Source organism: Impatiens glandulifera, chromosome 5, assembly GCF_907164915.1.
Source record: "Impatiens glandulifera chromosome 5, dImpGla2.1, whole genome shotgun sequence".
NCBI lineage: Eukaryota > Viridiplantae > Streptophyta > Magnoliopsida > Ericales > Balsaminaceae > Impatiens > Impatiens glandulifera.
Genome location: NC_061866.1, coordinates 18,053,148 through 18,072,261, shown reverse-complemented (window position 1 = coordinate 18,072,261; position 19,114 = coordinate 18,053,148). Strand labels below are relative to the sequence as shown.

The 19,114-nt window shown below is 34.5% G+C and overlaps 2 protein-coding genes across 2 annotated transcripts; one reads left to right on the top strand and one right to left on the bottom strand.

Moving 5' to 3' along the window:
- Window positions 1-509: 509 nt before the first annotated feature.
- LOC124937518 (alpha-aminoadipic semialdehyde synthase) lies at window positions 510-12,889 on the top strand. The gene is made up of 24 exons (XM_047477784.1): window positions 510-831; window positions 910-996; window positions 1,111-1,240; window positions 1,369-1,542; window positions 1,852-1,934; window positions 2,088-2,204; window positions 2,836-2,911; window positions 3,876-4,047; window positions 4,889-4,985; window positions 5,108-5,265; window positions 5,556-5,613; window positions 7,242-7,382; window positions 7,754-8,101; window positions 8,670-8,750; window positions 9,152-9,217; window positions 9,562-9,679; window positions 10,262-10,391; window positions 10,625-10,704; window positions 10,917-11,075; window positions 11,507-11,744; window positions 11,836-11,944; window positions 12,269-12,430; window positions 12,543-12,612; window positions 12,792-12,889. Exons 1-24 carry the CDS (start codon window positions 556-558, stop codon window positions 12,842-12,844), a joined length of 3,183 nt encoding a protein of 1,060 aa, XP_047333740.1. The 5' UTR covers window positions 510-555; the 3' UTR covers window positions 12,845-12,889.
- A 336-nt stretch (window positions 12,890-13,225) lies between these two features.
- Window positions 13,226-15,330, bottom strand: LOC124937517. Its single transcript, XM_047477783.1, has 6 exons — window positions 14,490-15,330; window positions 14,296-14,393; window positions 14,174-14,198; window positions 13,941-14,061; window positions 13,700-13,834; window positions 13,226-13,623 (listed from the first exon to the last, which is right to left on the bottom strand). The coding sequence occupies exons 1-6, from the start codon at window positions 14,989-14,991 to the stop codon at window positions 13,410-13,412; spliced, it is 1,095 nt and encodes a 364-aa protein (XP_047333739.1). The 5' UTR covers window positions 14,992-15,330; the 3' UTR covers window positions 13,226-13,409.
- Window positions 15,331-19,114: the final 3,784 nt, after the last annotated feature.

Below are 19,114 nucleotides of genomic sequence, written 5' to 3'. Positions count from 1 at the left end.
ATCATCAACTTTGGTTTACATGTCTTTGAATTCAAAATAGAAAACATAAACAGAATACATACAGTGGTGGTGCGTTTAGGCAGATAGAATTGCATGTAGGTACATTCATGCATCAACTTATTTGGTGGTAGAACATTATTGCTAGCTGCTGGCTTAGAGGAGAGGTGTAATGATCTTTATTTGGTGGTAGAACATACCTGTTATTTTTCAACTCCATTTTCACTTTTTGCTGCCTATCAGCTTGTTTTGGATGTGGAATTCATTAATTTCAGGGTTTTGGGAAAATGGGTTGTTTAAATTGGACGAGTATCTGGTCCAGATCATCTACTCTACTTACAGAGTGATGAAAAATTGATATGCTGAAATCTAGTTCACGATCTTAATTATGTGCGTACTTTCAGTATATTCTGCTGGAATCTGCATTTTTTTTACAACTCCTGTGAGAAGAGGTTTTGCACAGTTTCATGAACTTAGTAGTGGACAGAGTTGGACTTTATACTTGGTTACACTTTTTCAAGCTGTTTTCTCCTCATCTTGTTTTCCAGAAGAAAAAAAATGGAAGAGAGGCAGACTGGAAATACCCTGCAAGGAAATGGAGTGGTTGGAATCTTATCAGAGGCTACAAACAAATGGGAAAGAAGGGTACCCCTCACCCCATCACATTGTGCCAGGCTTCTTCATGGTGGAAAGGGTAAAACTGGAGTGGATCGCATTATTGTGCAGCCATCAACCAAACGAATTCATCATGATGCTCTATATGAGGATGTTGGATGTGAGTTATCTGAGGACTTATCCGAATGTGGCCTTATCTTGGGTATCAAACAGCCAAAGGTATTTGGGTTCTTCTTCTTGTTTTTGTTCTGTCAATGTATTCAGGGACTAAACATGTCATATCTTGTTTCTAAGCAGTTGGAGATGATTCTTCCAGATAGAGCCTATGCGTTTTTCTCTCATACTCACAAAGCACAGAAAGAAAACATGCCTTTGCTAGATAGGGTACATTTTCTTTATTGAAAAGTTATTGAAAAATTATTGAATGCACAAGCACATTTCTTTCTTAAATTGGGAATCGTCTTGTTTTCGGATGCTAACCATTGTTTTAATATTCAGATATTGGCAGAAAGGGTGTCTTTGTTTGATTACGAGCTGATTGTAGGTGACAATGACAAAAGGCTATTAGCATTTGGAACTTTTGCTGGTAGAGCTGGATTTATTGATTTCTTACGAGGATTGGGACAAAGTATGACCAAGTTCACTTAATATCCTGAAATGCTTTTTTTTTTTTTCTTCTGTATATAGAATTATAGTGAAACAACTCAACGTTAAATATCAAAGTTGATTAGTTAGTATTCATTCCTTTATTTCCAGGGTATCTTCACCTAGGTTATTCAACACCTTTCTTGTCAATTGGGGCATCTTACATGTATCCTTCCCTTGCTGCTGCAAAGGCTGCAGTGATTTCAGTGGGTGAAGAGATAGCAACTTTTGGGCTTCCATCTGGAATTTGCCCGCTTGTTTTTGTGTTTACGGGATCTGGAAATGGTACGTTTCATTAGAATTCCATACGGGATTAGCTGTTATATGGCTAAGATTTCCTATGATGTTCAGTAAGAAGTGTAGGAAAATTCCAATGTGCTCCTATATGCAAATTTTCATGCTATTATCACTTTTGTGATTTACAATTTAGGTTCTTAAGAAACCACATCTTCCTTGCACCGATTCCAATTTGTTGAAGTTCAAATTTTGAAAGGACGTTGTTAAAGTTCAAAATTGCAATTGTAAAAAAAAACTTAGCATGTATCATGACATCCAATGCCTGCTCTCTATGATATTTTTTTAAAATGTCGGCAGTTTCAATTGGTGCACAAGAAATATTCAAGTTGCTTCCTCACAGCTTTGTGGACGCAAGCAAACTTCCAGAGCTATTTGAGAAGGTAGTCATGATCTGAGCAACCTATTTCTCTTGTCTTTTAAGAACATTCCCTCACATGATTAATTCATGCCCCTTTCATCTAAGATACATCTTCTTTTCCTATTTAAAATTCTATCTCCCATATCTTCATTTAACCACTTTAGTTTATTATTAGGCCAGAGATAATACTCAAACCACAAGGACATCAATAAGATTCTTTCAAGTGTATGGCTGTGTAGTAACCTGTCAGGATATGGTTGCACCTAAAGATTCGACGAAGTTATTTGACAAAGTGAGTGTTTTGTTCAGTTTATTCAGCTTCCATTGTCTTTTGATTGACAACATTGCTAATGAAGTTAATGGTAAAGTTGTAATGGAGGGACTTTGAGAAGAGAGTTACTTTCCCAACATTAAATGGATCGGTGTGTGTGTCTGTGTTTATTTATTTAAATAATTGCTTAAAATTACTATTTGTGTTTATAATTAAGTATATAATTTGCAAAATTTCTGGGGCCTTCTATAATTCAGTGTTTCTTTATTTACAATCATATATTAATCCAATGCTTAGTATTCAGTTTGTTGCTTTTCAAATTCTAGTTACCAAGTAACTATCTGAGTTCTATTTTCTATTTTGGAGAATAAAGAATCATCAAACCCTTACAATGAGCATATTTACACTTGTAAACCAAATCAACATGATCTTTGCTGTGGATTCCTGACACTGACAGTAATTCAAGAAGTCCATGAAAGATAATCAGTTTGATTCATAGATATCTTGTAATTGGTCAAACTAAGTGCACAATAATATTCGTGAATTTAAAAGAAAGAATCATTTTCCACCCACATGGAAATAATACATTTTGTTGCTTATTTATCAAGTATGTGCTCCTTTTACTTGGATTAAGTTTTTCATTCCATTTCAGACGGATTATTATGCACATCCAGAACAATACAGGCCCATTTTCCATGAGAATATCGCCCCATATACATCTGTTATAGGTACATACTCTCATGTTGCTTATTGTACAAGTGTAACTATACGTATTTCTTGCTGCTATTCTACTGATTCAACTGTATTGAGTAGATTTTGTTTAATTTTTTTCTTGTAATTGTAGAAATGGTCTTGAAGAAATCTTTCATTCTTAGAGTATCGTAGCAGATTTGATAGGAGTTCTACTTCCAAATAAGAGATATAATAGATAATGGGATCGTAAAACCATGGTAAAAGAGTATGCTTTCATTTGTTTCTAAGACAACAGATGGTTGATCTGACCTTCTGCACCTGAATCCTTAAAATAAGTTGAACCATCTAAATTTTTTAGGGATTTGATGGTTGCAGTACATAGTTTGATTCAGAACCTTTCCATGACTATCTTGATTGTGCATACAAAGTGCACAAAAAGGAAGCTCACTAGTGGATGTTTTATGTCTTCCTGTCTTATATACTTATTTTATGTTTTCAATTTTATTTTGGCTACGAAAGACTTTGCTTAGAAGGCTCTTTTATCTCATTGGTACAGTGCAATCTGCAAGGCTCATGACCACTAGGTTGTGAGTTCGAGTCTTCATGACCATTTTCAAAAAAAAAAAAAAACTTTGCTTCTCGTATGTTCATAACCATTATATTGTTAAAACAAGAAGTTGGCCGTACACGTCATTCCCAATTGCAGACATTTTACTTGCTCACAATTGCAGCTCAATGTTTGCATGCACAAGCTAATATTATGTTATACTGACCTCAAAAGGCTCTTTGATGCGCAACATTGTGAACCAGAGGCTAGTAGTCTCCAGAACTGTGTTCTGCTACGACCATCTATCTCTTGGTCTTGTTAATCAAGTGACATACAGTTTAATTCTATATTTATGTGATTGGATCATTTCAGACATATTCAATTTGTACAAATGATCTTTCCTTGGGTAGCTCCTGCAATGAATTACAAACATTTTGATTTTTGTCTTGCAGTTAATTGCATGTATTGGGAGAAAAGATTTCCTCGACTTCTGACCACTAAACAACTGCAAGATTTGTCGAAGAAAAGATGTCCCCTTATTGGAATCTCTGATATAACTTGTGATATCGGAGGCTCAATAGAGTTTGTAAACCAGAGTACATTGATTGATTCACCCTTTTTCAGGTATCTCTGAGTATGCTCTTGTTACAGTGTTTAAAAAAAATACATTGCAGCTTATTTTCTGTTCCACTTCCATCACAAGTTATAACCAATTAATGTATTTTTGGAAAATTAGTAGATTTCCATGTTATGGCGGAAATTGAAAGTTCTAAGAAATTTTGTGACTAATTATTACGCATGGATGTTCAATCAATGAACTATAATGATAATTTTTCTTTGAAAGGTCAACTTTATATGATTAAACATTTGTGAACGCAGAGTGCGTTCACTTTTACAGTCGAACTTTAGTAGTATTACATAGACATAAGATGTATGACTTAGGAAACAAATGCTACTGTCAGATCTAATGCTTGGATGTAGTAATAATCCATTTAACAAAACAATGGCACTTTAACCATATTATATGTATCACCAGTAAAACTAAATTATTCATATGACATCTAATACTTTACAAAAGGGACTTCTATAGGACATCCAAAGAGAATAATACTGTCACAGCTATTCCATTTGTCTCTATCTGAAGCTAGAGTTCTACCTTAATTGTTTTGATCTCATGCACGTTATGATATTGGCTTCATTTGTAAACACTGTGTATGTCAGATTTCTTATCATTTGGATGTGGATCACATGAGATGAGATCACTTTTGAAAACTAAACTTAGTTAGACAGGTGGTTTCTCATTTCGATCCAAATACAAAACCAAAAAGTTTTTCTTAATAGGCCCATTTGTGACACCCCTGAAAGTTTAATGTTGTTTGATCAGGCTATTCACAAGTTAAATGTTGAAATTCATATTATTTTTAGTCTTGATTGACTTCGTTAAATTTAAATGCCAACTTTGAAGATATGATCCTTTGAGCAACTCATACCACCATGACATGGAAGGAAATGGAGTCATATGTCTCGCTGTTGACATTCTTCCAACCGAGTTCGCAAAAGAGGTTAAGAAACTCTTATTTCCTTCCATTCATTTCATCTATCAATCTGTTCTTGACATGATGTTTCACAGTGTATGGATAGGTACAAAATATCTGTAGTTTATTGGTATGATTTTGTTGTACAGGCTTCTCTACATTTTGGAGATATATTGTCCCAATTTATTGGAAGTTTAGCTTCTAAAAGAGACATTGAAGATTTACCAGCACACTTAAGAAGAGCTTGTATAGCACATGGAGGTTCCCTTACTTCCTTGTATGAGTATATTCCTCGAATGAGGAGTACGTATATGGAGTAAGTTTGCCCGCATTTTATCCATTTGCTTCATTTCCTATTAGTTATTTCTTGCTCAGTGTGGTAAAAGAATGTGATTATCGATTTCTCGTATTACTTGTATAGAGTAGGATTCTAAAATTCATGCATAATTAACTATCGCAAATTTGTTTCATTTGTCAAATTCTCTGTAAATCAGTTATCAAGAACATTGGGAATGGTCTGGTTTAACATGCATATGCAACTAATTGGTGCAGCTTTTAGTGTTCTCAAGTTATATGTCATTTCATCATTATATGCAGATTTTCAGTAGAAAGAAAGGAAAATAGCTACTCGAATAAGAAGAAATACAATTTACAGGTATGTTTTCAAAATTTCAAAATTAATTATGATTTTGTTACATATTCTTTAAGGTAGTAGATTATCAAAGCACCTTACAACAATGACAAATTTAACAGCTTATTGTTATATACCACTTTCTGTAAGAGAACTGATATGAAAAAGATTCCAGACTTAAATACCCTAGAAACATTCCAACGGCTGCGGATTGGTCATGTTCGGCGTCAAACTTTAGTATCCCTTCTGGACAGTCAAGTAGATCACTGTTTCCTCATTAGCGACACATAGCCACATCAACAGTGAAGCGGCCCAACCTGACCGATAAAAAGACATTAAATTAAGGATTAGTATTACTTTTTGAAAAATGTCAACTTTTTATTGAAAGTAAAACGCAAGATGTGTTTAGTGAATTACAGATGGGAGGGAGAAGAGAAACAAAAACAAAAGAACAAAAGGAGAAGAATAAGATTAAATGTCAATAAGATCAAAAAATTCTCAACCCGTACAAAATCTCTTTTTACGAATAGAAGCAAACGCGTGGAGCATAAAGCCTTTGATTCTTTCAGCTCCAAAACTTTTCTCTTGGAATATTCTTCTATTCCTTTTTTTTCAAATTGTCCACCACATTATGAGGGGTATAGGCTTCCAATCATCACTGATGTTATTGTTTGCTCCCCACCTTATCCCTTTTTCCCAGAAGTCAGCGACGGTAAGCGGCACCTCCCACTGAAAGTTGAGAATGTTTTGCAGAAGGACCCACGTGTCTCTGGCAAGGTCGCAATGGAGAAGAATGTGATAGATAGTTTCCTCGTTCTTATTACAGAGACAACACCTTTTGACCAAATGCATCATTTTTTTTAGTTTGACGGTAGTTAAAAGTCCCCATGAATTGCTTCCCACGCAAAAAATGAAATCCTAGAAGGGATTTTGGATTTCCAACTTCCTTCCAAGTGAACCGAGTTGGCGCCCCTTGGATGGTCGCAGGGTAGATAACACTAGTCTTAAAATCCAGGGAGCCAATCAAAATAAAATTAACGTCAGACTCCGGTTGAATTGTAACTTGCATAAGGGTCTCAACTAAGCTGGCAAGTCTGTCCTCTTCAGCGAGCGAAAGGCGGCGATGCCTCACAGATTCTCCATTCAGTGAGGCCAGAAGTTAGTCTATAGAAGTTAGCCACTCTTGCTTTCTTTTTATTAGAGATCTCATATAAGTCCCAAAATGATTCAACCAACTTCCCCCTAAGATGCCAAGTGTCGTTCTAGAAATCAATTTTCTTTCCGTTTCCCACTGAAAAGGAGAGGAGAGGGTAAAGGGTCTTGCACATCCTTGTAATCTTCCCCATATGCTACTACTCTTGTGGCGCCAAGATAAGGGTTAGTATGTAGTGGATAAGATTTGGGATTAATATTTTGGGCGCCCTTAAAACTATGACAGTAATCTTTTAGTTTAATTTGAATTAGTATATGTTAGCATTTGACATCTATTAGGCTTGTATAGCTATCTCTATTTATATTGGCCAATGTTATGTGAAAAAACATTAATTGATCAAATAATTTGTTTGTAGTTTCTCTCCTATATTGTCTCATCTCTTTCTACCATAGGAAACATCTATTAATAATATCCTACATGATTTTTCTACCACTTACAGGTTTCTCTCAGTGGCCATTTATTCGATCAGTTTCTGATCAATGATGCTCTGGATATAATTGAAGCTGCTGGGGGTTCATTTCGTTTGGTCAAATGTCAAGTTGGACAAAATGCTGATGCTATATCTTTTTCAGAGCTTGAAGTAAGTAATCTTGTCAGATATTGGAAGAGAGTTTAAATAAATTGTTGTCCTTTTTATCTGAAAATGTCAATTTTTTTATTAAAAAGAGTGTTATGAAGGGAGAAAAGAAAAGCAGAAAATAAGAAACACCGTTCAACAAAGGGAATAAATTATTGTCCTTGGAGGATTTGGTATAAATGATAATTATCCAATCTACCACTTCTTAAATACGTTACTTTTGACGGAAAACATCATCCAAAAACAAAATACAAAATCAAGTCTTTGATAGTACATTTGTTCTGTTAGATGTTTATAGTTTCCTAGCTTCTGTAACATTTATCTATATCTGAAATGTATCCAATATATTAACCATAGTCCATTTATTTGGACAGGTTGGAGCGGATGACAGAAGCATTCTAGATGGAATCCTTGATTCATTGACCTCTCTTGCTAATCCAAGTAAGAATCAAGGATCTCTACATCAAGACAAACATACCCTCTTGATGAAGGTCAGCAAATTCCATCATAACAACCGACAAAATGAACATGATACAAAGAAGAATGCAACAGTCCTCATACTTGGTGCTGGTCGTGTCTGTCGACCAGCTGCTGAACTCTTGGCATCCATCGGAAGTATTCCATCTGGACAATTGCTAAAGACATGTACAGAGACTGGGTTTGAAGAAGGGAATGACATTCAAGTCATTGTTGCATCTCTTTACCTAAAGGATGCAGAAGATGTTAGTGCATACTTCAGGAGTTATTACATTATATTGCTAGGTTTTCCTTGCCATATATTCTGTGCAACTCTTTCTTAATGGTTAGAGATCCAAAAATCTTAGGAATCTCAGTTTGCAGTTATAATGCATTTCTAATGCTCAAATCTATAAAAAGGCTGTCTCCAACAGTTCCGTTAAGAGTTTGTTTCCTTCAAGAATCTAAGTTTTTTATTTTTAAAAAGATCAAACTTTTCATTAAAAAGAACGCTAGATGCGTTCAAACGTTACAAAGGGTGGGGACGGAAAAACAAAACAAAAAAACAACAGAAGGATCGTGTAAGAAGTAATTTGCACTATAGTTAGTAATGTAGTTAATGTTGTCCTAATAATGCTCCATTTTATTCTAACAATGCTATTGTAAACCCATTTACAATTTATATGGTTGGGATTGTCATGTAAGTAGCTTCACATAATTGTTTATGACTGCATCCAGAGGTTTTAGACTAGTCAGATTATGATGTATAGTATAAATATTATGACTTCTGGATAAGGCACTTAAAATACTAAGCTCATATTGAACTATTTGCAGATAATTGAGGGTATTCCAAATGCTACAGCGGTTCAACTTGACATTGCAGATCATGGAACTCTACTGAAATATGTCTCACAGGTAGTTTCTGACATTGCATTACATATTGGAAAAAGTAATCAAAAGTAAAATAGTACTTACTTTAGTTTTGTAAAAGAATTCAAAAGGAAGCATTGATATTGCTAAATACAGATACTTGTCATTAACAATAACAAAAAAAAAAAAACATATTATACAATAACTGCTAGAACATATTATTCATTGCCACAAAATCAAATGACAATTACCCCAGCGGAGTGGCCCGGTGGAAAGAGTCGACTTAAGAGACCATAAAGTCACGGGTTTGATTCCCCTGGAAGCGCTTTGAATTTCATGTCTGTGGGATGTCACGCTAGTTCTCCATAATTAAAAAAAAAATAGTTATATGTAGCATATCTTTGATATCATCTTTTTGTTGCTTTTTCATTCTGGGCCTCTTGCAGGTTGATGTTGTTATCAGTTTATTGCCTGCAAGTTTCCATTCTACTGTAGCAAATGCTTGTATTGAGGTATTTCTTCTGCTTCTCTAGGTTGTTTATGTCTGGATGTTATACTACTAGATTAGAATAATATACCATAATAATTTATTTATTTTTAAAAATAGGAAGAAGAATATACCATAATATGATATGATTGCTAATAATCATATGTGATTAGGAATTTTTCAGGATCTTATTACCTTATGTTATAGGTAAGATATCCTATAATTAGCTCTATATTGCATGGTGCTGATATTCTTTTCTAAGAAAGTGTATGCATGCTGATAATTTAGCAAGATCAAATATAAAACACAAAGTGTACTAGAAACTGCAGAATCTTAGTTTATGCTTATTTATACATTCTATTTATGCAGCATAAGAAACATCTTGTAACAGCAAGCTATGTTGACAAATCCATTTTAGAACTGGATACAGCAGCAAAGGATGCTGGTATCACTATCCTTGGAGAGTTTGGCTTGGATCCTGGGATAGGTAAGTTATATGTTAGGATAGTATTTTTCTTTTTTTTGCAAAAGGTTAACTTTTGTATTAGAATAAGAATTTTTTATGCGAGGGCCGTTCATGTTAAATCACAAAGAGATTTAGAGAATTAACTACAGAGAATATTTTGTTTTCTTGTGTTTTAGTTTAATCAATATATATTTTTTCAGTTAGGAATATCTAGAAATTATCAACATCTGTCGTATCTCCCAAACAGACTTATGGGCACATGTATGTATAGAGGAATAATCTTAACCTGTTTATCATCTATTAGTTTAAACGTTGGAACTATTGTGACATGTTTATGCATGTAGAAATTTGATATCATGAACCTTGTAGCACCTTTGAATGATATTGGTTCTTATATTTGGAGCCAGTTGTGTAGCAGAGTTCTCCGCTGATTTTTAAGGAAGGCTTCAATTTTCTAGTTTTTAGTCTAATACAAGTCCTCCGTTGTTTTCTTGTTTTCCATATTTTGGTTGGTGTAGATCCTATCTCCAATCTTCTGTCTTCAACTATAAATTTAGTTAAGCACATATCCACAAATCAGTTCTTGTGACATCGATGTTTCAGATCACATGATGGCAATGAAGATGATAAACCAAGTACATGCTAGAAGAGGTAGAATTCTATCATTTACATCTTACTGTGGAGGACTTCCTTCCCCAGCAGCTGCAAATAACCCATTAGCTTATAAATTCAGGTATGAGCTTCTTAATCATTGGTCTTCTAAAGAATTGTTCGGTGGTATTCTGAACAACGAAAATTCCCTTTGTAAAGCCTAGAGACTTCGTTTTCTTGCAATAGCGGCTTCACTATGATTCCCCAAGAAACAAAGAACTTAGTGGCAATCTGTCTGTGACCAATCCTTTGATTGTCTAATACCACCTTAAGTCTCCTCATATTCTAAGTTCACTGACTTGTTTATTTTTCTAGTTGGAATCCTGCTGGAGCTATCAGAGCTGGGGGAAATCCAGCTACGTACAAGCTCCATGGAGAAACTATACATGTCCAAGGTTAGTTCTAAAATTGACTTTCCAAATCATAAAACACACACAGCATTATAACTGGAAAAATAATGGTCTATTTTCATGAGACGTTTTTTAATATCGTTTGATTAAATTTACAATATGTCTATATATTTCAGTATAAGTATCATTGGGTGAATTCCCCCCTTCTTTTAATATATCTCATTACCATCATATACATTTGTGGCATTAACTTGCAGGAGATGATCTCTATGATTCTGCTGTCAAATTTCGTGTACCTCATCTTCCAGCTCTTGCACTGGAATGTCTTCCAAATCGGAATTCTTTAGTTTATGGTGACCTGTATGGAATTGAAGGGGAAGCATCAACTATTTTTCGTGGAACCCTCCGTTATGAAGGCATGATGTGTTTAAACAACTCTGACATTCCTGAGATAAATAAATTGTTAACTTGCTTTGATGGTTCCCACAAATATCAAATTATTGTTATTAAGAAGTTGATGTGGTATTTTCTTTATTTTAAGAAATCCAAAAATGGAAAAGAGTCACTTTTTCAAGAAACCAAAAAATGCTGGTAGAAGTGACTCTCTAGGGACTCACAGGTTTAGAAGAGGTTTACTAATTTTGTATCATTTACTGGAATATAATGTTTAAGGCATTATTTTAAATGTCAAGTTGCGGAGACAAAATATGAAATAGAAAATTTTAAATGAAATGGTATACTATATTTCTCCAATGTCAATGTTTTTCACCTACAGTTGTAGCATTATGCTCTCTCCTAGACCATCTAAGTGTTCAAACTTATATGTCAACTTTATATTTTGGTGCAGGGTTTAGTGAAATAATGGGTACACTAGCAAGAATTGGCTTCTTTGATGCAAAACCTCATCCAATTCTCAAACAAGAAAGGAGACCAACATATCTGTCCTTTCTACATGAACTTCTCAGCTTTCAAACTTCAAGCTTGGATAGAAGTGTGATTGTGGAAGAGGCTGTTACAGAAAGGATATTTGCTCTTGAAAAATGCAAAGACACTACAACTGCTTCAAAAACATCTAAAACTATTAGGTAGTTTACCAAGGAATTACCATTTTTACGTCAATTCCTGTCAACCATCATATGGTATAAGACACTCAAACTATTCTTTGTCGTTCAACAGATTTCTAGGATTTCATGAGGAGATTGAAATCCCTTTATCCTGTAAAAGTGCATTTGATGTTACTTGCCTCAGGATGGAAGAAAGGTTAACATATGCCAGCACAGAACAGGTAAGTCTTTACCTTGTCCATTCTTTAGGTTTTGTTCTTCATATGACTGTATTCTTCAGACAGTTATGAGTATCTAGATTCTGTATCTTCGACTGCAAAAATAGATAAACATGTTTATGGAGTTCTCAGGATGTCATTATCAACTCTAGTGCATAGATTCTCAATAGCTTCCAATATGTGATCCTACCGTGTCGAAAGCTGATACATTTGATTTCTTTTCCCTGCTAATAAAAGAAATGGTAGAAATATATTTGGGCAAGCACCTAAACAGATTCAGATGATTGTTGAGACAGTTTTACTTTATTGTTTATTGTGGTTGATAAGGATATGGTGTTGTTACACCATGAAGTGGAGGTAGACTTCCCAGATGGCAGGCCTCCAGAGAGACACCACGCAACTTTACTAGAATTTGGGAGCATTAACAATGGTAAAACGACCACAGCAATGGCTTGCACAGTCGGAATTCCTGCAGCTATTGGGGCTATGGTATTTCCTCCTCTCTCAATGTTTTTGTCCTAATTTCCTCATATTGGTTATTGCTGGAAGCATGGGCGATATCAGGGATGATGATACTTTTGTACATACATTGTTGTCACAGCTCTTACTTGTTGGCAAGATCAAGACAAGAGGTGTTCTAAGACCCATTGAACCTGAAGTTTACGTGCCAGGTAATTTGGGGAGACGACTTGACTGCCTGCCTTCTTATCAAAACCTTTGAACTGTTTTTCCAATTTTCAACATGTCTGCTGTCTCGACTTTTTTGTGTGAAATAAACTTACGTCTTACTCCTAGCTGCCAGATATTTTATAACATAAAAAGCAATCATATTTATTGCTCTTGCTTGCAGCACTAGATATCTTGCAAGCCTATGGCATCAAGCTGCTAGAGAAGATTGAATGAACTTGCCAGATCTTGATGGTACTACAAGGTTTCGTCATTTATTATTATTATTATTATTATTATTATTATTATTATTATTTCATATATGCCTGTTTAATACATACATAAATAAGGGATGTGCAGACTGAAACACATCATTATCATTGATAGGTGTATATATCTTGCAACTCTTTATAATAAATAAGGACTTTCATCTTTTTTGTGGGAATATCAAATGCAAATATAGTTGTGGAGAAAAGAATTGTGATATCATTCAAGAAATCTGTTCTCCACAAGAAGATTGGTTATACATCAGACCTAGAATGGTCATATGCCTTAATAATAGAGTAAAGAAAGCTCCCTAAGCAATTTGATTTTGATTTCCTCAAAACAATACCAACATAACCATAAATCTACATCCATTAGAGGAGATCATTAAATTAATATTGCTAACCTTCAGAACTTATATCTGAATACCCCGACCCCATAAAAAAATCATGGATGGCTTCAATCTCTACATACAAAATGTCCTTTTCTAGCCAACATTTGGATGAAATTCTTCATTCTTTTCTAAAGAAAAAGCAAGCTACAGTTTTGCTGATACAATCCATGACAATAGCTCATCCTCCACTTCTTTCCAGTTGTGAACCTTAGTGACCAAGGGGTGCTGACTAACTGATCCTGTCTTGGACCAAGGGTAGGAGTTCTCATAGTCAAAAAGCAAAACCATCATCCCTGCTTCAGCGCACTCAGCAGCATATCTTGGGTTATCGTCTATCAGAATTTTAGCACCAAGTGACCTGAGATGAGATTCAAATAGACATAAATCATCACAATGCAGACCAAAAAGCTGGGCGTTGGATTGTTTGTTTGTACCTGCAAATATCTGACTTAGGCCTGGACTGGCCTTCGAGAGAAAAGTGATTGCCAAAGTGAATCTCTTGAAACAATCCTGGGTAATGCTTCTCAATCCACTCAATTGTTTGGTCTTTTATTGCATTCTGTCGGGAACTGCAATGAAGTGAACAATCAAGTTTAATCATCAATCAGTTATGTGGGTCTGGACCTCAGTTCACTTCAATTGAAGCATAATATGATAATATACATAACAACTTACGTCACTACGGACAAATCACAAAATCTCGATAACTTTTGAAGTGTCTGCCTAGCACCTGGAATTGGGTGGATCCCTGATTTGAAGTATGATGTTTTAAAGAACTCATGCACACGGATGTCAGCTGTCATAGAGGATAGAAAAGTTATCTCTAAGTTGAGCAAGAAGCTTTCCGCATTTATATGTTAAATATTTTGCTTTTTTAAGGCGCAACTGAAGAAGGAAGCACTTGGTACCTTCATCTCTAGTGCAGTTCCATATCTGCAAAATGACATCAAAATAATGAAGACCTTCCTTCTTTAGTATATATGTAGAAGGAGGAGGGGAAATTAAGTTTTTTTGTTTCTCACAAAATTACCTTGAAGAATTCATACACATGATAATCCGATGCAGAATGCTTCGAAGAATATCGATCTTCTATAAACATATTCAAAGCTGACAAGAAGTTTCCAAGAACTGCATAATGAAATGGATAAAATCATCATTACAAGTTAATTAGTCTCTAAAGAAAAGACATTTATCTTCCCAATACAACATTTGAAGACAAATTACCCTCATCAACATCAACAGCAACCACAACTTTCTCCGAGGAAGATCGATCATGAAGCCCAATTGAAGAATTGCTATGATGATCATGATCAGTGAAACCACGACTATTTTCCAGCTTTCCAGAAGCATCCTCCGTAGAATCGCATGACAGTTGTCTAAATAAGGATGGAGCAAAAGCCCTAGCCTTATTTCTATCACCCTCATCTCCATAACGTTTGTTGAATTTCCCAGGCCAACGACGGTGGGGCTGGTAGTAATAGCATTGTGTCCTGTTCGAAGGCCTCCCCAAGAATGCAGAAACCTTGGCTATTGGGTAGTTTGAATGAAGAGGCATTTTTGTGGAAGATGAGTGGGGAACGAGAAAATGATCGGTCTTTCCTTGAAGAAGAACTAAAGAGGCGGTGGATGCAGCCATTACTGAAGCAGCACGATGATGAAGACGACGACAATGGTGCAGAAAGATTACCGAGAATGAAGACGATTGTGGGTTTCTCGTCCTTATCATAACTGTCCCACTCGCATTCCAGAAATCTCGATGTCCGATTTCTGCGGCATCCGAGTATAAAGATCTATCTATCTTCCCCTTCCTTCGCTAATTGAGTTAAGATGGTATGAAAAGATCAAAGATTTAAGAGAGAGAGAGAGAAATGCGGTATTTCTCAATAAAAGATCCAATCCGATCCAACTAACTATATATATATATGTATATGTATGTACAGACATCCGAGAAAGAAAGGAATTAGGAATTAGGGTTTGATTCATCCATGATTAAAAGAATGTCCGGTCCAGGCCGGTGAATGTTGAAGGTTATTATTCATCATCATCATCATTTTCTTTTTTATTTAAGATAAAGAAGAAGGAAGAAGAAGAGATTCTTAGTTGGGGATTTGGACCACATATGATTTAGTTTCATATGGGTCACTTTCATTCTCAAAGGTTTCTTCCTTTCTTTCCTTATATTGAAAATTGATGATTTCAACATATTTTTGGTTTCCTATATTTGTGGGATTTGATGATTCTTCTTCCTCTTTTTTATGCACAAAGCTTTTTAGATTCTATCATTTTTTTTAGTGGATGTTATTTGCTTCTCCATTCCTCCATTGATATTTTGTCTTTTTATTTGTAAAAATCCATATCCATTAATTTATTCAATTCCTAAACACCAATTAATGTATGTAATGATATGGATGAATAGGATTAATATTAATCATTTTAGTAGAGAATATACCTTAACAAATTAAGGGGGAATTGGAGGAAATGACCTACATAGGGTGAATAACCAAAAGTGCGGGTGCATAATTTAAATAACGATAGTGACCCTCTTTTTTTAATGACAATTATACCTTTGCGTAACGCAACTCTAATTGCGTGACGCAATCAAATTTTTTTTTTTTTCAATTTTTTTTTGTCTCGCGGTTGCGTGACGCAACTGGGGTTGCGTGACGCAACTGGGGTTGCGTGACGCAACTGGGGTTGCGTGACGCAACTGGGGTTGCGTGACGCAACTGAGGCATTTTCGTCCAAAAAAATTCATAATTAAAATTTTTTGAAAAATAAAAAAATAAAAAATTACGTCAAGCAACCTGAGAATGCGTGACGCAATAGGGACATTTTCGTCAGAAAAAAAAAAGGGTCACCAGCGCTATTTAATTTATTCACTCTTACCAAACGCAATTCACCCTGTTTTTAGGGTCATTTGCTCAAATTTCCCAAATTAAGAATGGATGAAATGTCATGTTAACTTTAGCGCAATGGTTACTTATACCACTCTAATAAACTTCCGCCTCACATCTACTCAAAGAAGAAGAAGTTCCCGAAAAGAGCTTTTCGCGTCAATCCCTCCCCGATGCTTTCCCCGAAGATTGTTTTTTGCAGTTTTGTGAAATTGGTCTAAAATTGTTTGATAATTTAGAATTGGTTTGAAAATTGTTTAATAATTTGCAATTGTGTACATTGTTTGATTTGTTGGTATGCAATTGTTTGCATAGGTCTACAATACAATACAAGCCACTAGTAATGTAAAGTCTTTGGTCTCATGGGCCGTGTACTGTACTCAGCATTTGCTATCCTTGAAAAATCTAACTGCAGAAATACTTGTTGGGAATGCAATCAAAGATCTGAAGATAGGGCTTATTTAAGTAACTGGGTTTTGGGTTTTATTTGAGTTTTTTTTTTAACTAAAAGAAAATTCAGTTTTTAAATTATTATGACCAAAATACCCTCAATAAAATATGTGTTTTATTAATTTAAAATGAAATATTTTTAAGTATCAAATAATTTTAGTATTTAAATTTATAAAATGATTAATTAGATAGGTAATATTTTTGTTAGATTTTGAGATAAAAATTTTGTTTTATCCTAATAATCAAATATCAAATAAGTCCAAAGAGAATCTAAGGAAATATTTACAAGTATTTCAAATGTGATGTTTGGTCTGTTTTAGTTTAAGGTTTGATTCAATTTAAATCATAATTTCATAACTAGAGTTTGTTATGGAGATTTCAGGATTATACTTTGTTACGTTCTGGTCCAACAGGTAATGCCAGCTTCATCTTAAAAAAAACATTTGTGACATCTATTTATGAATGTGTGCATGTAAAAAAAATTAAAGATTCAGTATTGGAAAATGAATAAGAAAATTAAGTGTTTGTAATAGTTACATAAATTGTCATCAATTCGGAGGAGTGCTATATATTCGGGCAGGGATAGCCACAAATTATAGTTAGAATAAGAAAATAAATAAAGTTTGTGCTTGAATTGTTTTTTTTTTTTAAAAAAACATGTAATTTGAGACATTCGAAACTCAGGGTTATATATAATTTATCTTAAAAAACAATTATATTAAATTTTATAATGAATTTAGTATTTACAAGTTTATTTATTTAAATTAATATATATATATATATATATATATATTTGACATGATGATGCTGATGTTATCTTAATGTCAAAGCCAAGTATGTTAGGTATAGTTGGAGTTGAAGCTAGTAGTATAGTTGTACCGTTTAAAAAATTCGCCTTTATCTTTAGAAGAAACAAAATAAGCGGGGATATTTTTTTTGAAATCATTTTACTTTTTCACAAAATTAGAATAAAAAAAATTAACATGAAAAATATAACACTTTTGAAAAAGGAATTTATTAGGGTAAGTATTTGGTTACACGTATAAAAGACATCGACGTTATGTATGTCTCGCAGCATAACTTGGCTTTGAATTTCACTTTTTTAGTCAATAATATTGTGAGCCATATATTGAGATCATAATAAGTTTCTAACGGCCTGCATTCGAGAAAAGTGGAGCCAAACCAGGTTTCCCAAGTTTTCTTATTAAGTGAAAGGGGGAATCTTGGGCTCTTTGAGGAAGGCTAAAGTAGACTAGTTGAATGATATATTGCATTACATAGGTTATATCTATTATATAGACATTAATATTATAATATTGTGATAATATTTTACAAATATTATCTTATATTAAACATGGCCCCAGGATTCAAACCTCTTGACAACCAAAATTAAAACAAACAACAATTCCAAATTTCGATATGGAGACTCTATATCGAAGATAACCAAAAATAAAATAAGTCTCAACATCTAATTCATCAACCTGACTGTTGAGTTATGGAGCCTACACTTATAATAAACTCTACATTGTTAATTAGAGTTTATTGGGTTTATCTTTTTTTGGTTTTGGGCTTGGGCCTGACCAAAGTTATTTAGGTTTATTACCTGAATGTTTACCCTATAAATATGTAATTATTAAGGGTTTACATTTAGGAGACAGAATTCTAGAGAGATAAAGTGTGAGGCAAACACTCTGTATTCATTCTTCTTCTTCATAGTAAATCTGGTGGTGGCTGGAGTGGATGTAGCTCAATTTGAGTGAACCACTATAAATCTGTGTGTTATTGTGTTCTTCTTTCTTGTGTTTTTACAGATTGTTTTCAAGCTGGTAGGATTTGGGAGATACAAATCCTAACAACTAGTATCAGAGCAGCTGGTCTAGATCTGAGCATTGGAAACAATGGCAAATGAGAACAGTATAGGACATGGAATTGGAAGATTTGATGGGACAGATTATGCCTTCTGGAGAATGCAGATTGAAGATTATCTCTATGGAAAAAAGCTTCATGTTCCTTTGAGTGAGAAACCAGAGAAGATGGATGAAGCTGAATGGAAACTCCTTGATAGACAGGTTTTGGGAGTTGTCCGATTGACGCTAGCCAAGACAGTTGCTCACAATATAGTAAAGGAGAAGACCACCATGGGTCTGATGAAAGCTCTTTCTGATATGTATGAGAAACCATCTGCTAACAACAAGGTACACTTAATGAAAAGACTCTTTTACTTAAGAATGGTTGATGGTACTTCTGTCACTACTCATTTGAATGAATTCAATACAATTGTGAATCAATTGCTATCTGTTGAGATTGATTTTGGGGATGAAGTTAGTGCCCTGATTTTGTTAGCATCTCTACCAAATAGTTGGGAACCTATGAGGAAAGCAATTAGTAATTCAGTTGGAAATGCTAAACTGAAATTTGTTGAAGTTAGAGATCGTATTCTTGCTGAAGAGGTTCGTAAAATTGATTCTGGTGAAACGTTCAAAGGTTCTGCTCTGAATGTGGAAA